Raw genomic sequence first — 17,261 nt, 5'->3', positions numbered from 1 at the left:
TGGTAAAGCACCTCGTCTTGTGATCAAAAACCTTGCTCCTGTGTTGGATCGAATCCCTCCACCGTCTGAGTTTGAATAATGCATTTTCTTTCCCCATCATTATGATCACTCTGTCAAAGTTAAAGCGTTAACACGCAATGCTTTTAACGCTTTTACCGCTTCGACTAGCAATTGTTTTTGTTTGTTTTTTCCCCCCAATCGCCTGTTCATTCAGCCTGGGGAGGGAGATGAGAGGGGGAGGGGGGGTGGCGCAGCCTTAGTTATAATGTTACAGAAAACCTGCATGTTTTTTCTCCTCATGTTCCTACACTAAAGAACCTGTTCTTCTTATCACCAAACGAGGCTGCTCTCCCTCTGTCAGCTGATTTTTTAATACCATGAATGGAAAGCATAAGAAACGTCCAGATCTGGATGTTCCTTATGCTTTCCATTCATATTGCTGTTATTTCAAGCTATATATATATATATATATATATATATATGTGTGTGTGTGTGTTTATGTATATGTATATGTATATGTATATGTATATGTGTATATATATATGTATATATACAATATGTTAATACAGGATCCCATGGAGACTGAATTACGAAGTTCTCAGGGTCTTTAACTTTGTTGTCGCGTAAACTTCAGGAATACTGAAACACTTGTGTCACAAACTGCAAAGAAAAGACAAACAAAGTTTTGGGGCCAGCAGTGACGCCTGCGCAGGCTCTGCCAGTACTTCTCAGGCTGGAGGCCAGACGGACAGACAGGGCACAGGATGAAAGCACACAAACAGCCAGTGTTGGGAAGTGAACTCTAACATCAGCGTCATGTTGTGCCTCTAGTGGCTAACATGTGGAGATCCGCTTCTGATTCTAGCTGTACACTCACACACTAGATTATTGATCAAGGACTGGGGGACACAAAGCCTTTGTATCCAAATAATTAATCACCGCAGACCTTAAAAGTGGTGTCACATTTATCATGCAACTCTTGCCTGTTTGTGGTATTTAATTCAGTCCACAGACTGATGAAAACAAGTGTGTTTTTGTTGAATCATGCAGTTGGAGCCTCTTTATTTAGCAGTTCCAGGTTCAGGATGGGGCTTTGACTCCAGAACAATGTTTGAGATGGATTTGAGATTCTCTTTCCTGAAAATTAGATCAGGCTATTTCCAGCAAAGGTCTTTGGTGAATTTAAATCTTATTTAATGAGACACATTGCCTAATCAGCAGGAGTGCTGGTGCAGTTTTGCCCCAGAAGGAATGATATGATAAGGTACTTTAACAAGCTCTTAATTTCCTGGTGTTTTCTAACAATATGACTGACGGTGCTGCTTCACTGTAGATCAACTAACAGTTGAGTCAGAGATATTCTGAATAATGCATTACATTACACTGATTGATGATAACAGTGCGACTGAGATTACTTATTTGATGCTTAATCATCATTGTTGACAATCACTGGATTAGCAAGCAGGCAACTCTGCCTCAGGCTGTGGTTAGAGATAAATCATGTGTAAAATAATTTAATGTTATGAATATTTCTGTTACATTAAATTACTTTTGTCACATTACCTCTTTGGGCATCTAAAAGTCCTTTAAATAGATTAGGCTATGTTCAACTATTTGATTTAAATGTTGTAAACACAAGGACCTAGACGCTCCAGTACAAACATCTTTTTTTAGAAAAGTTTAGAAAAGTTTTTAGAAGACATACTGTACTGTATATAAAATAAAACAATATAGTGCAATGTATAAAAGGGGGCAATTTACCTCTTTTACAGTACAAATCAACCCCTTTATATTTACATGTATGCTTTGGTTGAGATTTAAACTGTTTAAAATGCATGTTACTCATTTGGCAAACAAAAATTCACTTCAACACCTATTCATGTCATTAGATCGGTGGCTATAAAGTTGCTATGTAGCACATGGACACAAGCACAGATGTGCCATAACAGGAGCTACTGTACAAGAAGTTGACATGGACAGTTTTACTATGTTGACAGTTTGCAGTTCCAGAGCATTCAGAATACTTTAACGGTCTACAGTACTTGTCAGTCACCTTCTGCTGCAGCATGCGTGTGTTTTAAGCAGCGAATTATCAGAAATTGGATTATAGGTTTGACTGCTGGAGCTTGTCCTGGTTGTCTTGGTGTTAAGGAGAACGTCAGCACTGGTGAATGACAAGCACTGTGCATGAAGCTGTAGCCTAAAATGGAGAAAGTGAAGTTTGACCAGAATCCAGCAACAAAATGGGAAAAACTAGGCAAATATGGGCCTGGGTGAAAATAGTCTGAATTAAACTTCTTTTGTGTATAGGCAGGGTTGGTTGACAGATGACAACACTGCTTTCACAGACTTAATAACCTATCATTGGACACATTTTGCTGCCTACTACTTTTATCTCAATGTGTAGCTTTCCAAAAGTTAACTCCACTTTGTTCTTTATACCAAGTTCTTCTCTGAAGTAAAACTCTTTGTACAAAACAAAACATTGAAACTTAAGATTTAAGATGTTTTGCTCCTTTCTGAAACACAGTTCATCATGGTGGGAAAAAAATAGGAGAAGATAACAAGATTGTCCTTCACTCCCACTGGGGCCGACCGATAAAACTTTTTTGTCCTCAATGTAATCTTCATCATCTCACTCTGGTCTATTAAGTAAAGCACAAAACGCTGTGTAAGGGCTTTAGGGAATTTCCCTCAGACTCAGCCAGAGGGATTTCATGAACTGTACAGAGAATTACATACAGTACTATATATTGCAATGGATTTCTTATCGTTTTCCAAAACCAGTCAAGTTTAATACTTTGCCTTCAACCCTAACTTTGCTCATATACTATACTATTAAAAGTTATGGGAGATCAACACAAGATGACACCCTGCTCCAGATGTTGCCATAGCATGTGGAGGTGCAAGATTCCATCTAACCCTCCCCTCATGCTCTAGTGGCCACTGTGCCGTCAGAGCGGCTAACAGACCTTACAGGGACATTTTAGCCCACACATCATCGACCTCATGAAAGCGGGAGAGAGAGCGAAAGTGGGGGTAGAGGGACACCGAATGTCCTGTATGTCATTTTCAGTCTTCAATTCCTCCCAGCCCGTTACTATGGAAACTGTGAGTTGAGGCGAGTTGAAGACTAAAAATGCTGTACAGATACAAGAGGCAGCTGGTGTGCATTTGTCCCACCAACGATCAGCGGCGGTCACAGCCAAGCGGCCGGACGACGGGTAAGTTCACTAACCGTCTTTTCTTCTCACGTGAAAAACATGTTGTTTGCACCGTGTGTCTGTCGTGTGCATCGGTGCACGAGAGCTTTGCTGAAAGATCTGATAGGAAAAGGGCACACAGGGGACAGAGGAGTCATTACTGTTGCCCCATAAACTCTGAGTCTACTGGCAATTCCTCAAGTAACTGCAAAGTAAAGTTCACTGCTTCTTATTTACACACACACGCACATACATAAACACACTTTTCAAGGTCCAAAAGTAAGCAGGTAAACATTTGAGATGACTCATGGCAAGCACAGTTTGTCAGAGCTTCCATTGCAGTCAGTTGCAGTAAAAAAAAAAAAAAAAAAAAGCCTTGTGCATATAAAAGGGAGAGGACCTCAAGACTGAAGGAATAGTTCAACTTAGCGAGAAATATTCTTACAGTAGTTGTCTTTGCGCATGGAGATGATCCCTACCCTGTGATCTGATCTGTGGTAAGTTCATCTCTTCGCACCTGCTTCCAAATGCATCTCCATAACACCACTTGTGATTGGATATCACTTTCTGACTCTATATGCAAATTATAATACAATGCATACAATAGTAATGAGTTGTTGTTCTTCACCAATCGACAGGTCAGTGGTCAATGTGCTTGTGTGGGAGAGAGGGAGAAGGAGGGGTTGACTGAATTAAATCAGCTCATCTCCTATGATAAAATAAAGTGTTGTCTGGTTGAGATAGTCAAATATTAGCTGTAATCGGTCCTTCAATGTGTCAGGGACGTCTTTGCGTTCGCACTGATAAAGAAGTGTGACCACATGAGGCACAGACCACCTCTAAACGAGGTCTAAGTGACCGGATCTCAAATGTGTCGTGGGTGTGTTTACACCCGGACTTATAACTGTCTGAGACAGATGTTAATACCAGGGACAGTATGAACAGGGCCTACCTGTATGTGAATACAGCCAGGGAAGCTGATAACACACAGATCAGAAAGAGGCCAAGACAGCTAGCCTTGTGCTATCCAAACATAACAAAACTCATCTATTACAGTCACCACATTCACGCGCATCCCTTGGCTGCACACACAGAGAGGACCGCCCCTTTATGCCGTTCTCTCTCCTCATTGGATAAAGGTTGTAGGATACAAGGAAAGTTTTCTCCTCGGCTTACAGCAGAGCAGAGTGACTGACAGACCCGTGTTTCAGACCAAACACTCTATATAAGTGATTGCCGCCAGAAGATATAACTATTTAAGACTTATATTAACACAAATATTCTGCTTACTTCTGCTTTAACATACTTTATTCTGTTAAATCTGTTCCAGGGATTAAGTATAAAAGCACAATTTCTAAACGTAATGAAGCATCTTTACCAAAATGTAAATCAGTTCTAATCATAATTACAAACACTGCAGCCACATTGAGTCACATTTCATCAAGCAGCAGTCAGAAGTAATTGTTAGCTCAGAGACAACACAAGACACCCAGCAGTGCTTCAAAAGAACAACTCGTCTGTTGATAAACTGCAGGAGCATTATTCCCAATGACTGTGTAATTACTTACTGTCAAGAGGAACAGACTCAAGCAGTGAAACTATGGCACGCAAACTGACAGGTGGTGTCATTTCCACATATTCCCATTTCATTGTTGAGAACTGATTCATCATGACTGACAGTTTGGCACGGCCTGTGATTTACTGAGTGATTAACTCCAAATAACTGGGTTGGTTTAAGTATTTATTCTTTTATTACTCACGTTCTCACTTCTTTCACACACAGTCTATTCCAAGATTTACTCAAGGTTAGTTATTGATCCATACTGCTTGCTAATTCTTGTAATACAACTGTCAGCTGATGCAATAGTTCAAGCCACTGCTGTCAGGATTGTGTGTGTGTGTGTGTGTGTGGAACAGACGCAGGAATAAATTGTGTTACGCTGCTTCACCTCCCTGAGTTGGGATGGGGCTTGCTTTTTGCAGTTTTGTCTTTAAATATCCATTTACTAATGGCCCTTATGAAAATCATTAACACAGACATTTCAGTTAATTGGGACAAATCTCCAGCTTCAGGCAGTGCACATCAGGTGGATGTAAAAAGTGTAAGAAAACGCAAATTCCTTCGTTTCAACCGGCAGGACATACAGTATTATTTTATCTCTGAAGGATAGTTGTTATTATAAAAAGTTATCTCAGATTTTGTTTTGTTTTACTTCTTTTTTTGATATTGTGATAATAGAGTGAAACTGGAGAAGTATGAAAGGACTTTCAAAATGAAATGAACTGATAGAAACAACCAACAGACTTACAGATAATGATGCAGTTACTCCCAGACAAAGTCCACAGTTTTTCTTCAGCTCATCTTTTCCAGTGTGATCAATATATTTCACTAAATGGTCAGTTTGTAATATTAATTTTCAAATCACAGTTTGACTTAAATAGGAAATGCATTTGCGAGATGATTTTAGGAGCCATTAAGGCTGACATACCTCAAAGTTGTATGGCCTTATATTGTCTTTATATGATCATCTTTTTAATTGGATAATTATAATAGCACCTTATTTTAATTACCCCTTTGGCATTACATATAATACAGTGTATGCACTGTTGTCTCTGCTACCCTACTTTCATGTCCTACTTGTAGAGACTCTCAGGAGAGAAGTTTTTGGTGAACTCCAGTGAAGCACTGAGTTAAATGAATAGACTCAGGCGAAAAAACAACTGGCTGACCTGAAATGTTGTGGCTGTAAGCTCCAGTCCAGTATCATCTGTTTTGAGTCATCATAAAGTTCGGACAGCAGCAATATTAGGCAAATTGTTTCAGCCTTATTGCTTAATTTCGAACCTCCTGAGCGACAGAACTGGATACTTCATTTTATTTAAATTTTGATATAGTCCACTATATAGAACTGAGAGCCATCTGGCAGGGACACAAACTCAGTAACCTTGCGCTCACTCCTCCCTTTCCAAAGCTGGAGGAAAAGAAAAAAGAAAAAAAAAAGCTGAAAAACTTCTCTAGAGCCCTTTGTCCATTCCGGGCTACTGTAGAGAGATTGCAGTGCAACATGATTGGTTCTGTGGAAAAGACTTGGACCCTACAGGCCTAGCTCTATAGTAATAAAAACACAACAAGTCTTAATTTCAGGTAATAATATACTTATAAGGAAATAATTCTGATATTTTTATTCCAGTTCTATCAGCAGATCCTCCGAAAATCCTACACTTTGGTCCTATAATTAAGCACAGACATTCATTTTGGAACCAAAACTTTGTCCTTTGTCTGGTGTAATAAAAAAGAGAGCTCAACGGTGCAGTGAGTCCTTGGCAGGCAGATATGACAGTTACAGTCTACTGGGCTTCATGAAATGAACACTTAATTCTCTGTTGGAGCTCACAGGTATTGCAGCTGACGACAGTTATTTAATGATTGTTTTTAGAAGGAGAACTAGCAGGATTTAAAGACAACAATTAAAGGAGAGAAGGCCTTGAATGGGCAAAAACATCTCAATAGTGCTGTATTACAGTGACACATGATGTGATCTCTTGCACGCATGCAGTGATACTCTAGCCAAAAAATATTCAAAAGAAAAAATAATTGACAAACTTTCAAGGCTCTTTTGGAACCTTGCATGACATGACAGGAAACATAATCATCAGCCACTTCAAACACAAACTTGAACAGATGTGTTGCCAAAGAAGAGAAAGTCTGAGGCAACTCACCTGAGAGGAAACATTACATCTGTGGTTCACGGAAATGAAATCCAAACCTGTGCAACTTGAAAGTTCCAGCGACTGATTGCTCTGTGAGGAAATGATTGATACACACAATATAAACACAGCACAGCCTTTTGCCGAATTGAAAATGTGCTGGGAAATCCTGAGAGGAAATCAGATGATTGTCATTCTGTTCACATGTGTCTGTGTGACAGTCATTATTTTTTCTGACTTGCGCTCTCAGATTTACTGTATTACCTTTTTAGTTTGTTTTTTTTACAGGGTGCTTTGCAGAACTGGGGAGTTTACTAGGACAAATGAAACCACACATTTGTTAAATGAAGTAGTGGGATATCTGCTGATGCCTTTAAAAGAGGCTTAAGGCTTCCTGCCATTGGCTTATTTCATTTAGATCCCTTAAACTGCATTAAGTATAATGTACTGAAGTGATTGACTGTCTACAGTTGAAGTGTTCTCATGCTGTAGTGAGAACACTGCAAAGTCTCTATTATTAGTGTCACAAAGAATTAAATTAAAGGAAGAGGACCTGTTCATTTTTGCAGCCAGCTCTGTAGTCTGGATATGAAAAACTGCTTACCTCATATTTTTCAGATTATGTTGGACTTTTACACAACAAACAAAACTGATGTCTCCTCTTGCAAAGCCGACGTGAGTGAACTGCTAATGAAATTCTCTGGCTGCACAGTCACGTAGAAACAGAAACTCCTGGATCCAAGCAGGCGTCCCCTGCTTTAGAAAATAACATAAGTGAGAGAAGGTCTTATTGTCTGAGATGATGGCTGACCTTTGACCCTCTGGGTTGTCATCTTCTACCCGTAAAGCATCAGTCCAGATCATAGAAGGAATCAACTAAACCTGATGTGACTGGTATGAGATGACCCCGTCTGAGTCATGTCCAACCTCCCCTTTCCAAAATACTATCAGTGCATCTCACTCCTTCCATCTCCCTGTCATGCTTTATCTTTTATCTGTCATTGCCTTCACCTTTCCCTTGACCTCAGCCCTGATGCTTCTGTCTTAACTAACTTCACCCTCTACCACTTGCCTGTTGTCTCCATTTCCCTCTCTTCCATCTTTCCAGCACTCTCTCCAGCGTGTTGTAAGGACAGCTGAGGGGAACGGAGGTGCTGCTCGTCCCGTTCCCTCACATCTCCACGCTAGCCTTCACTCTTACATGACCTATAGGTTACAGACACACTGAGAACGGGGACCAATATGTTGCTCATAGATACAGAAGGAGAATGTTCAGTTATGTCCAGAGGCATCTCCACATCTTTTCATACAAGCGTTTGATTGACAGCGATGTAGTAGCTCAATGTCAAGTCAGTGGCTATGAAAATTCTACGAGATGAGTGTGTGATGTGTTAAAAAATTCATGTCTGAGACATTAAGCTGAAAAGTACTCGGGTCCATAGTTTAAGAGCAGAGCTGGAAATATGAAATATTTTTGCTGTCAATACTGTTCGACTTCTTCAGCTTGTCAATGGCTTAGTCCCCAGCCCATTTATTCTTATCATATATCTTTAAAACCATATTGCAATGCATAGAAATGTTTCTGTTTTTAAAAATGAGAGACGATTCCTCCAAACAGCATCTTTACTACAGTTTCAAGTGCAGTAAATGCTGCATGTGTTGAGACTGTTCTCAACTGTGGGTTTCGTGTACCAGCATGCCAACTCAAAATAAACGACAGTGCCCATGTTCATTGCAATCACTCATTTAATGAAGCAACATGGTTCATGGTTCTTTTTTAATATTTCAATAACTTTTGGACAGCAGTGCAGCTCTGAGGCACAGAGGAGTATGATATATATCAGGCTACAGAAAGAACATTTGTTGGTGGGATAATTTCATTATTGGTTTTTATAGGGTTTGTTGACAATAAGAAAGATATAGGTCTGGGTTATGCTTTAACAAGAGGAAGCTGGTTGAAGCTGTTACATGAGATTTATTATTAGTATTATATTGGTGGTGTTTCTCAGCATTGCACACAGCATTGCACCTCTCTCCTGCAGTTTTTTTGGGCTTCATGTTAACTTGTACACGTTTTATTTAATCTGTTTTTTTGAATGTCTGAATCTGTGTGTCTTATCTATGCATTTATCTGTCCTTTTCTAACAGTACAGTTGAATTGCTTTCAGTATGTGTATTTCATTTACTCTGACTAGACACTGTGAAAGATTCATCATGTTCTGCACCTCATGATAAAATGTAGTAGACTATAAGTATACATAACATTCTAAGTATACTAAGTATACTACGTTTACTCAAGAGTGGCATCAGACCACGCTAACAGGAGCACGGGAAGAGGACTGAAAATGGTCCAAATTGTGGTCTAGTGTTTGCCTTTGTGTTGTGGGTATGCCTTGGATGTGGCTGGAAATGCCTAGAATTTAAAGCATAGCCAAATACCCTGAATGCATTGTTATGCTTTCAACCTGCTGCTGGGGTCCTCAATTATTCAGAATCCCCCTATCTGTCCATCAGCAGCTGTGGCTCTCTGTAGGTGCAGAGGTTGGTGTAATACGGGAAGATCTGCATGAAATCATAATCCTGAGACTTCCAGATCTGGTGAACACTCGCATTGAAAAATGTATCCAGGTGTCCATTCACTATTTATTATACCCTGACAGATGGTGTGTAGACTTTAGTGCCTTTCCTCTGTAGCTTGGAGCCTGCCCTTTTCTTTGCACATTTTTTTTCCCAGTAAAACCACAGTATGGAGGTGTGGACCTGTAGCCTAATAGTTTATGTGGACTCGCTGAGACAATGTTATCAGTTTGAGCAAATGTGTTTATGGTAATATCTCCAGCCATCTGGCCTAGGGCTGAACAATTAATCGAATTGTTATCGCAATACTGCAATATAGAAAATCTCATTAGCATTGATATTTTGATAAGAGTTAAAAATATGTCACAACAACACACCATAATAAACGAAGCATTGTGCTACAGTGATGCTCCAGCTCACAAATCATTTCCTCCAGACACAAGGGAGCAAGCTTGTTGGGTACTGTATGTAGCCAGACCTTTGATCATCACATAAACTATTAACCAGTGCAAACAAGGCCACACTTATTGTAAGTTACTCTCAACTCTACAGCCAAGACTTCAGCCAGACATGTATATAGAGTACTGACTGTTTTTTAAATTCTTACTCAGCCAAAGTCACAATCCTTACCTGGTTAGGTAAGGATTGTGACTTTGGCAGAGAGCTGTGGTTAGGTGAATAAAACACTTGCTAAGGTGGAAATCATTTAAGTTTTTTAAGTTTATATTGGCAAGTCTGCGATGAGAGAAAGCTCAAGTCCCCTGCTTTTTTGTTACTGCTAAGCGGTAGCATTAACAAAGGTCAACGTACCATAGGAAATTAAGTTCAGCATCTAACTTTACCCCTTTAACTCAGATGTTGTTGTTGAGTTGTTTTAAGCAGTGGAAAGCAATGCCCATGTTATTGTCTCTGTTACATCTTGTCTCCCACTGAGGTTAGCATGCTAACCAGCTAGCCTTGGCTTCGCATCATGAGCTAGCTCTCCCTGAGCGGTAACCTCTTGTCTTGTAAATGCAAAAATGGCTGAAGGTCTTGTCGAGTGACAATAACCACCTCCTTCGTGACTAAACATTTTTGGCCACAGAGAAAACTTCCAAATTACCACTTTTAAAGTAAGTTGTGCTGCATGTCCACCTACAATCCCAACCTTTCTTCATATGCCTGGAGAAAAAGGGCATCTCTCTCCTATGACGGCACCAAAGGTTTGCAACAGATGTGACCACTGAAGTGCAAATCTAGGATGTGCAGTTGTAACAGGCACAGTGGGCTTCAGCACTTGCCTTTGTACAACACACTCGACACAATAGTTTGCTTCCAGCTGCAATCACATTAGGCACCAGGGCATTACCGATAATAGGTTATAATTCAGCCAATAGACTCTAACAGGAGGGCATTGATAACACTTGGAACATTGCAGGGCAAAGTGCTGACAGTCTTTTGATGGTTATGGCTGACCACATTTTCTCACAGAAGCTCAACAAAGAGGAAAAAATTGCTGACACAAACAGGGTACAGGAATTTGAAAGACCCAGTGAGACGCTGGTAGTAAGAAAGCAGTGAGGTCAATAGGTTTAAATCTAAAGGTTTAAAAAGCTTTTTATAAGGTGGACTGAGCACAGTGCTACAGATCACAACTCCACAATCACAAGCCAGACACCAAAGTTTTGGATCATCAGTTTGCTGTTAATGAATTTCTGCTCTCTCGCCACAGACGCTCCATAGCAACACGAAGAACCAACAAGACACTGATAGCTGCCACCACTTCACCATCCACTGTGCAGTTACTATGCAGAGACAGGATGAGAGCACATATTTCACTGATGCTGAAGGGTGCCTCACTTCCAATATTCAGATTGTCAGAGCAAGGCTTCTCTGGGGTTCATCAGTGTGAACAACAGAACAGGGAGCAGTGAGGTTAGACACATCACTAGCACGTGAAAGATGCATAAGGCTCTTCTCTCTATTTTGTGCAGATATACAGTAGCATAGCAGGGTTAAGAGGCACAGTGCAGCACAGTTGAATTTTTGTCCCTGTGAACCTAGACTTTTTTTTTTTAGAAAAGTCAATGTATAGATGAGTTTTGACAGGCCTGTGTAAGCTCAGGTGGCAAAAAAAACATTCCTCTTTCTCTTTGTACATTCCACTACAGTCCAGCCCTCAAAACTGAAACTTGTCCACAAATGACAGGATTGGCACAGTATTGAGGATAAAGCTTGAAGATGGGGTCATGGTGGCACAAACGTTAAAGAACCTGGCTAAAAACTGGAAAGTTGCTGCACCACAAAGATGGTTGAAAAATCAACACCTCCCCTCTTACCAACTACCTAAAGGTCCTTAACCCACCGACTGCTCCATGGAGCCAGGTGCTGACAAGCTTCCATGTGTAAAACAGTGTGAGTGGGAACCTGAAAAACCAGAGCTCTGCTCTCAGCAAGACTTCCACTGCTGAATTAAAGAGAAAAAAACCTTGATTGGGGGCAGCGTTTAGCTCACTTGTAGAGCTGCCGCCCCATGTTGAGGCTATAGTCCTCACTGCCCGGTTCGAATCCCGCATTGGGCAGCCCTTCCCTGCATGTCATTCCCCCTCTCTGCCTCCCCGTTTCCTGTCTCTCTTTCCACTGTGCTGTCAATTAAAAGCAATAAAAAGCCCCCAAAATATACTTTTAAAAAAAACGTGATTCCCTCCACAGAGGTCTGGATTCACAGCGGTGTGTGATGACCTTTGCTCTTCCTGAACACTTTTCTCTCTCTGTGGTTCATCTGATTAGCTCGTAGAACTTGTGCAATGTTTGATAGAGGTGGAGCTACTTTTTGAAGCTTCACTTCATGTTTTCACTGACACACCTGATAATTCATTGTTGCAATGCAAATAGAAATCTTATCACATGAGAATGAAAATAACCACATCATGAGCAACATATCAAGTGACCAAATCTCCCTCAATTTAACCAGCCAGTTTATATTTAATGTTTAAACTCAAACATCACAATCCTTTAAGAGCTCTTTAATGCAAGTTACCCTTTGATTAACTAGTTTACCTAAGAGAAAAAAGAGACAAAAAAAATCAATTTTCTGTTCCCACTCTCTTTCTCTCACCATCAGCTTGTATTAATCAAATCTATAACTTTACAAATAATTAGTGTCCCTCAGCATATTGTTCCACATGGAAATTCAGGTGACACAATAGCATCAGTGATTGATTTCCTATAGAAGCAACAAATGTCTGGAGTAGCATTTAACTGTAACCAAAGTAGCAAAAAATATTACAGCAATGCTCCTTGTGTCTTCACAGTTTGGTCCTTCACTGCCTCCTCTAGTACAGTGCATTTCTGATCATGTGCCTGTGTTGTATGCTTGCCCCAGTTTTACAGATGTTTCCAAGCCCTGCTGCGTTGTCAGACTCCTCAACGAGGCTCCAGCATGAAGAGCTCCTCCAAGGTCGTCACCAAGGCCGTGAGAGGCACAGCAGCTATTAGTCCCCGACGTACCAATGACTTCTTATTTATGGTAGCATCCCTGGATCAACCGGCAACCACACTGCCCCAGTTGGGTCCCTCCTGTGAACCAACTGCTGACATCACCAAAGCCCCTTCTTCAGAAGTCAAACCTGTGGTAGCATCGCTGGTGGCCCACTGTGATGGCTGATGACTTGGGGCTTTTTCATGGTTCCAGCCAACATTCCCTCAGCAGGGAGTCATCTATAATAAAAGAGGTGATGATAGTGAAGCCTAAAGAGTGGCAGTCCAGGCGGACTGCCAGTACAGATGGATTTAACATGGCTGTTAACATCAGCTCTGTATTGGCAAGTAAAAATGATGAACTGGTAAAAAAAAAAAAAAGGGAAATGTTAAGACTGCCTCTGGACAATATGAGCCGAAATCTGAAGCAGTCAACCTGCAGAAGTGTTTCTCTGCAAAGAAAGAAAGAATACATCTGTCTTGCTGAGAGTGAGCATTTGAAGGATGTTCTTGTCATGACTTTTGGAAGAGGCGCTTTCAGACTGTTATGGTAATGATAGAGGAACAGGATAATTTATTTTGTGTCATTTCTAATATTCTGTGAAGTATTTTCTCATAAAATGTCATAACAGAAATGTGTTCACTTTGCGGGAAAAAATGTATTGATTGTTTACTGACTATGATTACAAAGAGAGTTCTGAGAACAGACGTTGTTTATAACACCATGTATTTTGAAAGGTTTTTTTTTTAGAGTACAGAAGATTAAGAAAAAAAAAAAGAGTAATGAGAATGTACTGGTAATAATTTTAAACTATCAATGTTTTTCGCTTTGATTCTCTGCCATCAAATTATATTTCAATCATCACATCGAAATGCATAAGTGTTTTTTAATTAAGTGGTTTGTTGTACATGTAGCATTGCTAGCATGCTAGCGACAGTCACATTTATTTCAGGGATAGTGACTTTATGGTCAAAGAAATAGCTGCATGTTGAAGAGTTACTGTCTAGTTCCTTCAGTAATGACTCTGCATGCAAACTGTTGCAGTTTAATATGCAAATTAGGTCAAAGAGATTTAATGTTCAGTAGATAGGTACAGGCACAAATCCTGGCAATGGGTGCCTCCCTGGGCTGATATTTTTAATGTTTTTAAATTAGACACTTCAACGTGTATATAAAGCTGTGAAATCAGTTTTCGTGTTGTGCTGAATTTGGTCAAACCCAAAGTGCACAGTGCCCTATGGCTGTGTACTTAAAAAGGATTGAGCTCACAGGCCTTTGGGTCCTAATGTGACAATTGAGTGCCTTGGTCAGGGGCACATAGTCAGCATTGCATGTGGAAAGATACAGTACCAGCCTCTTCTCATCATTTTCAAACTAAATGCTTTCACAGATGTCACTCTAATGTAACATACTTTAAATAATTATCATTATCTATAAATGAAAAACAACTGAAACAACATTATTTTCTACAGTTTCCCAAAACATAACAAAGGACTTTATCTGAGGCAGCAATATCTGTTAGATGGAATAAGTTGGTTCTGTATATATTTTTGCAATGTGCTTGTCTGCATCTTGTTCAATTTTTTGATAAGTGATTTCACACTTTTTCCCTTTTGCAATACAAAGAGGAAAGTTTCTGAGAGCAGTGCGTCAGAACTGTGTTGTCAGTGAATGTCTAAACTATCAGTGGTGTGGTACTTTTCGCTACAACATATGATTACAGTGTGTGCAATTTTTGGTATTTCACTTTTAGCACACAAACTGTTTTCTATGAGCTATCGAGATCTATAGATTAAGGTACATGAGTTGATACCAAAGGTAAAGAAAATTCATATTTTTTGAGGTGTTCAATAAAGGTTTTTCTTTTTAGTCTAAGTTGGTGTGCTGTGCTTTCTTTTGGTGAACTCTTGCTAGAAACGTAGGGTGATCATAATTAAAGAGGCTTAAATTGTGAGATTCAAGATAAAGAAGATGGTCTGCGATGAAGGTATGCAATACATCAAATGGAGGGGTACTTTTATGTAATGCAAATGTTTGTTAAGCTGTGATTCTGTCAGTGTTTGGGGAAGGGGCTTAGTGTTCAAGCGAACTAAATTTAAAGAAATAAAAGTGGATAAAGGGATTTAAATATCGATTGGTTGGTTTGCTGTAACTCAAACCAACCAATCAACTCAAGCGCATATTTAAAATGAACCAGCAGGAAGTAGTCCTATTACAAAGTCAATATTGTGTTTTCAAACAACATACAGGGCTAATCGAAGTAAACAGCTAACAAGGCAGCCACCAACGGCTGATAAAGTGGCAACAGATGTCATTCCAACCTGCTTTGGTCTTTTTATATGTGAGAATATTGGGTGGTAAATCTGACACCACTAGAACTGTAAATTGCATTATGTGCTATATGAGGACGGATCTTGACAAGCTTGACAGGCAGAGAAACAGTATTTGAGAGGACAGATCAGTGTTTCCCACAGAATTAGTTTCTATTTGTGGCAGTCAGAATGGGGTGGGTGGGGGGGTCAATCAGGGTTGATCTAATCTCTATGGTTTTTTGCATGCCCCCAGTGCTGACACACACGCAGCACACTCCCATTGCCAGGGCTAGAAAAGAGGCTGATATGACCCATAAAAACTTTATGAATTCATTGCCAGGAGGACACCCATGCAGCAGGATTCATGGTCCTAAGAATGCTCGACAATGAAGCAGCAGAACAAACTATGTAAAAGACCATTTATGTTCTTATGATAAGTGTGAAAATATTTTACACAGAAATAAGACTGTGGCAGCAAAAAGACTCTAGACAGATAGATCCTTAAGAGATTTTCCATTTGTCATTTAATCACAGATGCAGTTGTTATTTCAAACTAATAAAAAGACATTCAAATTGGCTGCTAAATATACCTTGCTGGCTCTTGACATATGACTGGATGACTCACCCAAATAGTCAACAGTGGGAAACACTGGTGAAGAAAGGAGGCAGAGGAATGTTTAAAAAATGTAAACAGTGAACACTTCCATTAGCAAGATAAGCAGACTTTGAATAAAGGTTACCTTGGGCGAACTTAGCAAGTTGCAAATGAAGTTACCGTCTATAATCTGATAAACATTGATTTTCCGAGGGGAATATTAAGTTTCAGCCTATGTCCTACCTGGTCACAAGGTTTTTTTCTTCTTCACTGAAGATCCTGTAGTGCTGGAGCCGTCACTGAGGACTTTAACATCCAGAATTTAAATTCACACACAGAATCAAAGCAGGAGTCCTGTGACCATCTAACTGCAAAAAAAAGTCAGTGTTGTAATTCCAATTTTCCATTTTAATCTTCAGTGTCTTGTCCTAACTCTTTCAACCCAATCTTTCACGTACATTTAGCTACGAACATAATAGATAAGAGAGGATCACAGATTACACGTTACACACCCACGACTAGTTGGCATTTTTAACCACTGAGTGACTTCAGATGGAGACTAAAGGGCAACTGACAAACAGCAGTTATTGAATCACGTATGACAGATGTCTTAAAATGAAATTAAGTCAACTCGAATCAGAGATAGTAAATAGGAGATAGGCTTGAATATGTAATTATAGAACTGCCAACAAATTGAGGTAATTAAGTATTACAAAAACTGTTGTGACATGGAGTTATTATACTGGGGTTTAAGCAGCCGGTCGCCCAGTCAGTTATATTTTATTCATTGATACTCTATTAGACTTACCACATTTGTTACATAATGGTAAAAATATAATTTCATGATGAGAGGAAGATCTTACAATATAAGAGGAGTCCCCTTAAATAACATTTGTGTTAGTAGATAACAACCAAAAGATGTGCACAGTCTATCCCATAAGGCTTGTTCCCCAGAGAGACTCAACTTAAATTGGTAGTGGGACTTCAGGTTGAACAAATCTGTTCTCTGCCCCGATTTCAAATCTTTTCCAGGCTTCAGTGCACCTTTAGGGATGTTCTGCTAATTGTTTTTGTGTAATGTTTGGTCCTTGGTCTCCACTGTTTACTATAAAGCCCCTGGTGAGCAGTGATAAGAGACTCCCCAATATCAGCGTGGCTGTAAGACAGCATTGTAGTGATGGACTCCATTAACCAAGGGCTCAGGGCGTAATGTCTGATTAACTAGGTTGAATAGCCTCAAGACTGGACTGAGGCTGGGGCGAGTGGAATCAAAATGGCCTTTTGTTAACAACCCTTTCAGCTTTTGTCAAAAAAAAAGAGCCATTCAGTTGTCTTGATAAACAGCGAGCCACTACAGGCCTACGTCCACATTGATTTTCCTCTCCCTTTCCTCTCTCACTTTCAAC

The 17,261-nt window shown here is 39.9% G+C and overlaps 1 protein-coding gene across 1 annotated transcript in view; it reads left to right on the top strand.

Annotated features, from left to right (window-relative positions):
• tmtopsa (teleost multiple tissue opsin a) overlaps positions 1-13,134 on the top strand; it is a gene marked incomplete at both ends in the record, with an annotated part of 76,852 nt that extends 63,718 nt beyond the window's left edge. The window contains one exon of the mRNA XM_083991224.1: positions 12,853-13,134. Coding sequence (XP_083847350.1) covers positions 12,853-13,134 — 282 coding nt within the window. The remainder of the gene's footprint in view (positions 1-12,852) is intronic.
• Positions 13,135-17,261: the final 4,127 nt, after the last annotated feature.

Source organism: Trachurus trachurus, assembly GCF_905171665.1.
Source record: "Trachurus trachurus genome assembly, chromosome: 17".
Classification (NCBI taxonomy): domain Eukaryota; kingdom Metazoa; phylum Chordata; class Actinopteri; order Carangiformes; family Carangidae; genus Trachurus; species Trachurus trachurus.
This window is presented reverse-complemented; position numbering and strand designations above follow the sequence as displayed.